Below are 8082 nucleotides of genomic sequence, written 5' to 3' on the forward strand. Positions count from 1 at the left end.
ACACTTGTAAATAATTCAGCAGGATTCATTTATAGATGAAACTTCTTTGTACACAATAATATAAAGCATGATGCATGTATACAATACCCATGCAGCTCTTCCAACATGGTAGCAAATACAAGGACAAGAAGCAAAAGCCAGAACCAGAACTCAAGACTCTCTCTCTCACACGCGCACACAAAAAAAACCTGTTAAGCTAAGCCACGTCCATCTCACATGGCTCACAACAGATCCTGTTTCTTAGTTCCCATTGGCTGACTTGTTGTTATGGCTATCCCAGCTCATAATTTCTTATATACTGACAGAACCACCCACAAAAGTGGCAAGGAGATAGTGTGTCATTCGCTGTTATGACTAGAATGGTTTAGCTTACTGGAAAAGGTTTAGCTGTGGCATCAAAAAGGTAAATAAAAAAATCAATCCAGATTTAATTATACAATAGCACTTTTATTGCAACAATTGCTTGCAAGTTAAAATGTGGTTGGCAATTTTATGAGATTCAAAAGATGTTCTGAACAAAAGCAAGTTTTTATACATCCACATTGGCTAATATGAATATCTTACAGATTAAATGTAAGTTTCCAATAGAAATTATGTAATGTAAGGAAAAGTGCAGTACAGCAAACAAATTTTATCTACTTAATACTGTATCTCCATAATTTAATATTCTCCAACTGGAACAATTTCTCAAATGACACCAGTGTTTTGTATCTTTTTAATTGAAAAACAATGCCCTGTTTCAGTTCCAGACTAAGAACTTTAACATATGAACAACAGTCAGCAAGAAAGCCCCACTGAGAACTATTTTGCTAGTTACTACATTTGGAGCATTGTTACACAAATTCCATTGGCAGCACCTGTATCTGAAGTTTTTTGTTGAGAAATTATGTGAAATAAAGTCTACATTGCAGTCAGAATACTTCCAGCATTTAGATGTATTTTTTGAACCTTAAAAAGAAAAAACAAAAAGAAAATTATAGTTAAATTCTATCCTACTTAATTAAAGTTTTCTGTGTGTATAGGTGGAAAATGTAGTCTGTTCAATAATTTCAGTCTTTTTAATCAGTTGTTAAATTAAAAACACCTTACATGATATTGTAAGACTATTTGTACCCCACTTTTCCACAGAAAATCCCAAAAGTTTTTAAAAGTTGCTGTAAAGATTGTGAATTGGCCCAAATCCTTCATCCAAAAAATTCAATCTTATTTCATTGGGAGATTTTACCATCCCTGTTTTATTACCCCTCTATCCCAACATTTGATAACAGCCTTAAGCCAAATAAAACAGAAAAAATAAACATTGTTTTCCACCAAAAATGGGAGAAAATAAAATAAGCAATGATTCCTTCGCCACTCACTAGAAAACTTTAAGCATAGTTTGCATAATTAAGCGTTTTAGTAAAGCAAGAATTTACTACTGTTTCCCTGAAAATACAATGTACCCTGAAAATAAGCCCTAGCCAGATTTTCATGCCTGCACCTAAGAAGCCCTACCCCAAAATAAGCCCTAGTTAAGCCCTGCCCATCTAATTGTACAAGGTGGGATGAGGCACATGCCTAAAAATCAAGCAAGGGTGAAGATGGAACTGCCCTACGAGCCCCAACACCCGCTTACCTAAGGCAGAGGTGTCAAACTCAATTTTATTGAGGGTTGCATAAGGGTTATGTTTGACCTGGGGGAGCAGGGGTGTGTGGCCAGGGTGGGCATGGCCAGTTCAACGTCACTCGTATCGGATGTCACGTGCCTGTGGTGACCCGAGCGCTCTGCCAGTGAAAACAGGCTCCTGAGCTCCATTTTCAGCTGCGATGGCCTCCTGCAACCTTCTGTCAGCGAACATGGAGCTCGGGAGGCTCCATGGGCCGGTCCTTCGCTGTTTCCAGGGTGGCCCCACGGGCCAGATCTAAGTACTTCACTGGCCCCCAGGCCTTGAGTTTGACACTCGTCCTAAGGCATTAAATAAAACATATAGAGGGAAGCCATACAAAAGCCAAATCTAGTGCATCTGAAGTAAATCAAGACTTTTTTCATTTTAGTTTTTAGTCAAGGTGGGGCCTGCTTGTAGAGGTGGATCTTTACCTGTACGAGATAAAAGAGAGTGCACAGCAAAGAATTAGGTTGTGGGGAATAGTCTTCACTGCAGCCTTAAGACAAGGTTAGACACTTTGGCAGAACCAGCTAGGGGAGGACTTGTGTAACAGAAAACAGCACTGATGTGTGGAAGAAAGCTCCTGTAATGATGGTGGAGAATGGAATAATTGAGGGCCCAATGCATACTGGAAATCCCGTTTGATTTTTGTCTCAGGGTATCCTCTGCCCTTCATTATGGGCAGATTGCTTTTTGGCTTGCTGATGGTACCAACAAGCTTGTGAATTCTATAAAATGGCGACCCGGGCACTGATCTTTCTGCCACCTAAGTGACTTTCAAGATACTGATTGACACGTGTAAAAGCTCTACATGGTATATAGACTAGTTATCTGTGGGGCCATCTCTTTTCTATGCTTTCTACTCAACCTGTCAGAATTTACAGAGGCTGGCTTGCTGCAGATCCCATTGATTAAGCAATGCAATCTTCTAGGATACTGTAAGAAGTTTCTGTGGCACTTTCCTTCTGCAATATGCTCCCTGGAGATTTGTTTGATCTGCCATCTTACGGTGTTAGTAGTACTTTTTAAAAGCATACTAAAAACATAGATCTTCTCCATCCTAATGTGGTGCTGGGAAGTGTTTTTGTTTGTTTTTATCTCTTCAGCCAGTTTAATGTAGTGATTAAGGCATCAGGCTAGATACAGAACACAAAGCCAGCTGGGTGATTTGGAGCCAATCATTCTTTTTCAGTTCTGCAAACTACTTCCAAAAAACTTTATCCAGAAAACTGCAGGGATTTGTCCAGGCAGTCACCAGAAGTAAAAAACAAACAAACAAAAAACCTCAAAGGCACATATGAGAACCGGGGTGGAGGGCAGAGTTTGATTGTTGTTCCCTCCAGAATGACAAGATATGTTGAAATGTTATTGCTGACTTCATTGTGTGCATATTAAACTTCTCAGAATATTTAAAATCAGTCTAAAAATCAGATTAATAAATTTGTATATTTCTTCAGAAATTAAATATAAAAGAGATCAAGTAATATACTCACCAAGATATGCTATTAAGCAAGTATCTTGTTCACCTGTGCAGGTTATATTTTTGTCACAGTTAGCAATTGGACAATTGTAGCACACTAAAGCATTTCCTAAATAAACAAGGAAAAAAAGGAAGTAAACACAACGTTCCCTTCTGAAACAGAATCCCTATTAGAAAACAAATTATAAGCAATCCTTTCTTACTGTTTTAACAACAGTTCAAAGTTTTAACAATGTTAAAAAACAGTTTTGCGAACAATACATCTATTTACAACCATTACATCATCACTCTTCACAACTAGCTCCTGACAAGCAGATTTCAGATTTCCAAAAATCTTGACAGGGAAACTGCATGGACATGTTCAGATAGTTGCTAGGAGTCAAAACTGACTCAAAGACACATACAAAACAAAATAACACAAAACAAAACCCAAAGCAGTTCCCTTGAAACCTGATCAGTAGGATTGCTCCAACAATTTGACTGGTTATAAAAAAGTTTCATACAACTCAAACCAATAATCTGTCATTCAAAGGGATATACTTTTTTCTATCATATTATCTGTATAATTCCAAACCATCAAACTAAAACTCAGTCAGCCCTTTGAATAATAAGCCACCTCTCCCTGTTCTATTCTGATTGTTATTCTGTTACTGTTATTCTGTTTCAATTTCACTCCTTACCTGAATGGAGGAACAAAGCCAGAATAAAGGTAGTAATGATAGTAATGACTAAAAAGGAATTCATCTTCTTCGTGTCTTCTATTCGACCTACATAATAAAAAAAATACATTGTCCTATCAGATGTTCCAAAATAAACACAATCAAGTAAGCACCAGTATTTCTATCCCAAGCCTCAACTTGTAAGGGGGGTGCACAATCATGCCTACCCTCCCTGTTCATTTGTCCCCATTTATTTGTACCTATTTCCTGTATTCTTACTCATGTTTACTTACACCTAATATCTTGTAAGCAATTGACAAATCAAATAAATAAAATGAACTTTCTATACCACATGTCATTATGCCAGCCTTATAAAACTTTTATGAGTGCTAATTAGTATTTTTTTCCAGGCATGACACAGAATATTCATGAAAGGCAACAACACTGAGCCTGAAGTCTGTTACCACTAAAATGAAATATTACTTCTAAATTTGAAAGCACTTTTATCTTGTATATCAAATAATTAGAATTTATCACAACATGAAGAAAAATGTTTATGTACATAACTCGCTACTCCATTTCACTGATTCCAAAAGACACTTTTGCTGGAGACCTCTCAGCATAGCTGTATCATTTAAATTGATTTTTATTCATTATCACATGGCACTTTTGTCCAATAACACAAAAATCCCAAATGAATACAAGCATTTTGAGAGCAACAGTACAAATGGCAATTAAACTGCACAAAGCCACCTCTTTTCTATTGGCAAACAGAAAACAATATAATGCAAAGTAAAAAAAGGAGCAAAAAAAACAAGAGAAAAAGCTAAAACTAATTATCAACGCTAATAACTATATATTTCCATACATTTCAATGCTTTTTGCTACCACACCCATATATTGTGTCATACTCCGCTTTTTCTTAAAACTTCTCATCACTGTTTTTGTGGATGTATTAAATTCTTCTAGCCATATTTTCAATCCTCTCTATGCACATCCTCAACATATTAACAGTTAAGTGCTCTAGTCTATGTATGGCAAGGGTATGAAACAGGCAAACAAATTGCCAACTGCTATACTTTATTAAAAAGTCACATGAAGGTAGCTAAAATTATGTCTATGCTGCAGCACCAAATTCAGATTTAAGCATAAGGTAAACAGTTTAAGCCAGGGGTCTCCAACCTTGGCAACTTTTAAGACTTGTGGACTTCAACTCCCAGAATTGTTAGCACTCCCACCACCACCACCTTTAGGCCTCAATTTTTTTTATGTACACTTTAGTTAATAAGTTTTAAAATGGCAATAAGCTACATAGCAGATCACTGGAGCAAATAATTCATTTTGTGAAGGTTCCAAAAGGCCTTAAAACCTGGCTCTGCCAATTGGCCTGGAACCCGGATAGGGTGTGGTTAATGGTATTGGGGAAAGTTTCTGCCTCCGCCTTTGTATCTTTCCCTTAGCCATTTTTGTTATTTTTAATGGCAATATTTATCATTTCCAGATGTTAAATGCAAGGCCATCTGATGGTGCGATGGCTGGCATATATAAATACAAGTTTTCAGAAATCAAGGAAGAAAAGTTCCGATTTCAACAATGGATGGAAAAAAAAAATGTAGGGGGCGTGCATAAGCGCACCAACGTGCCTACCGTCCCTGTCCTATTGTTTCTCTTATTCTTTTATTTTTCTTATATGTACCCATTCATGTATTCACAACTATGTATACATTTATACTTATTATCTTGTAAACAATTGGCAAATCAAATAAATAAATAAAATAAATAAAAAACATTTGAACGTCTGATTTTTATTTTTTGCAAACGTAGAGTTCACGCAATTCGGATTTTCCCCTTGAAATACTTGCTGTTAATGAAAAAGCATACTTTATTCAGGTGAATCTTGTCTTTATTCTTTCTGCAAATAACTCAAGCCTGCCGTGTTTGTGTCTGCGGGCGTGTGCGAAGGTGCTGAGCGAAGATCCTGTTTTGACGCCCATATAGGAAAGGAGCATTCAAGCTTTTATGTAGCTTAGGGTTCACCCAGTTTCCATCTGACCCAGGCGTGTTATCTTTGTTTGTGGGAACGGGCGGCCGCACCTTTTGAGTGGAGCAACAACGCTGCGGGCAGCGACAAGGCATCGCCTCCAGCTGTCGGTTTCGCGCGTCCATTAACAACTTACTTTCTTTCTTTTTTTTGGCAACAGAGTACAAATTGTTTGCCCGCTTCTACCTTTTCAGCGTTGGCTTGAAAGCGGCCGTCCGCTTCCCCTAACTTTCTACACTAAGCGCAGGAAACGAGGTGGAAAGAAGGAGGGGAAAAAATGCTTACGCCGTGGAGAGAGAAGGTTAAATTGGGATTTCTGAATAAAACAAAGCAACCAGGCAGGACTAAATCTTTTTTTTTTTCATCGTTTTCTTTTTGCCTCCCATTAATTCACCATTTCTTTTGTGCCTCCTTGCTATTCCAACCCCACCTTAAATCCAAACTAAAGCCCCGAGGATAGCTAGGGTCAAACTCCCTAGACAAACAACCTTCATGCGGCTGACTCAAGCTAGCAATCCGGCCGCTTAGCGGTTTTCAAAGGAGCATTGGAGAAACCAACTCAACCAAGCGCACAGGCCCGACCAGAGGCCCCGTTTTTCAAAGGGGAGAAAACAGCTACAATGCTTACCAGGCAAATGGAGACAACCAGACAAGACGACGATTCAGCGCCACGTGACAAAAAAAACCACGTCTGACTCCACCGAAGCTTACCAACCCACGTCTGGCGACCTCAATTCGGGAAAGTAACATGTATGATTCGGGCGAGGCGGAGCCAACCTAATGCTGATTTTCAATTGGCCGGTTTAGAGGTTTCCCGATCCCTGATTCGCTAAATGGTCATGGCGCTCGTAGAATAAAGAACAATCCCTTGGCTTTCAGCTGAAGTGTTGAGCCACAGGGGCATATTTCTGAGATTAATCACGAAGGGCGAGGAGAGTAGTACGTAATAAAAGGAATATCACCGAAGGGGGGACGGAAACAGCATGTTTCAGTACATTTAACCGTTTTATTCCGGGTGTGTGTGTGTATGTATGTGTATGACAGTTACAGTAAAGCAATAGGAAGGGGATCCCAAAATACTTGCTCTTTTGCGCGACCCTCTCGCAAGTGTATTCGGAAGCTACCACGTGATATGCTATATTGCTCCACCGACCGCGCCCAAGAATTTATGATAAACTACATATTTAGGAGGCGCTCAGAATATGTAGCAGATTCGGGTTACATTCTTAAGGAGGCTTATTTTATCTATATGCGCTTCGGAGTCTGATCCGGAGCAGTTTTAGAAGAACTAAACAAAGATGACCCAATACACCACCATTCCCCCCAAGATACTTTATTCTGCATACAAGTAATGTGGATTAGATTTTGAAAAAATGTGAATTTTTAATGGTGCTTTAAGCAGGAACACCTTTGTTTCAAATGCCACAACATATTAACTGCATAAGACTTTAAACGTATAAAAACTTCATTAGAAGAGAGCTTTTAAGTGGCAAAAAAATATGTTTACCATCCTGTATTTTCATTTTCTATCTTGGGTTTAATGCCAGAAATCATCAACATAATTTAAAAGACCACACAAACAAGTGTAAACTGGTTAACTGACAAATAGATGTTATGGTATGCAAGAATAGGTACTGTTAATGCAAAACTGTAAGCAATGAGAACTATATTCTTTTTTTCCTTTGGTAATTTCTGAATTAATCCATTGGTAGTGTTGATTGACCCAATGCCTTCTGAACCATAAAGTAGCCAAACACATTTTAGCCTACCAAGCTGTGCAAACAGCCATCTCGTATATCCTTTAGTGTTTCATAGGTAAAAGCTATTATTTTCTATATTAACACATTAAACTCACTCTTAGTCTATTTAAACTTTTGTCTTTTTATAATTTGTAACCTAATATATTAAGAATCTTGTATTATTGCTTAGTTATAATTACAGCCTGTTTCCCTTGTATCAGGGTCTTGTAGGTGCAGTCATACTGAACACATCCATGCTGAACACATCCATTTTGACCTGATTTTGCAAACCTGTCACAACGTGTTTGCTGACTGAAGTCCTTGCTTGAATAGACAAAATGTACCTCACTTAAGAAGGTTGAGAGGAAACTTGTAAGTCTTGAAATAGCATGGGACAGAGTTTCCCTGTTAACAGATTTTTCTCCAGTTTTAATATCTCTTTTTCATGGATTCACCCCCCCCAAAAAAACTAATTTGGTCCTTGCTAGAATCTCCTAATTAATTTTTTTTTCTTAAA

The 8082-nt window shown here is 38.0% G+C and overlaps 1 protein-coding gene across 3 annotated transcripts; it reads right to left on the reverse strand.

Moving 5' to 3' along the window:
* Positions 1–426: 426 nt before the first annotated feature.
* On the reverse strand, positions 427–6549 carry LOC113410249 (CD59 glycoprotein). Of its 3 annotated transcripts, none has more exons than XM_026664714.2 (4): positions 6455–6549; positions 3807–3893; positions 3140–3235; positions 427–948 (listed from the first exon to the last, which is right to left on the reverse strand). In XM_026664714.2, exons 2-4 carry the CDS (start codon positions 3868–3870, stop codon positions 740–742), a joined length of 369 nt encoding a protein of 122 aa, XP_026520499.2. In that variant the 5' UTR covers positions 3871–3893; positions 6455–6549; the 3' UTR covers positions 427–739. The 3 variants fall into 3 exon arrangements, with proteins under 3 accessions (XP_026520499.2, XP_087807306.1, XP_087807305.1); XM_087951180.1 differs by having other exon boundaries at positions 3807–3881; positions 6446–6549; XM_087951179.1 differs by having other exon boundaries at positions 6315–6549.
* Between the last annotated feature and the right edge of the window lie 1533 nt (positions 6550–8082).

Source organism: Notechis scutatus, chromosome 1 (assembly GCF_049901735.1).
Source record: "Notechis scutatus isolate UNSWTSFEM ecotype Mainland chromosome 1, rNotScu1.2, whole genome shotgun sequence".
NCBI classification, from domain to species: Eukaryota; Metazoa; Chordata; class Lepidosauria; order Squamata; family Elapidae; genus Notechis; species Notechis scutatus.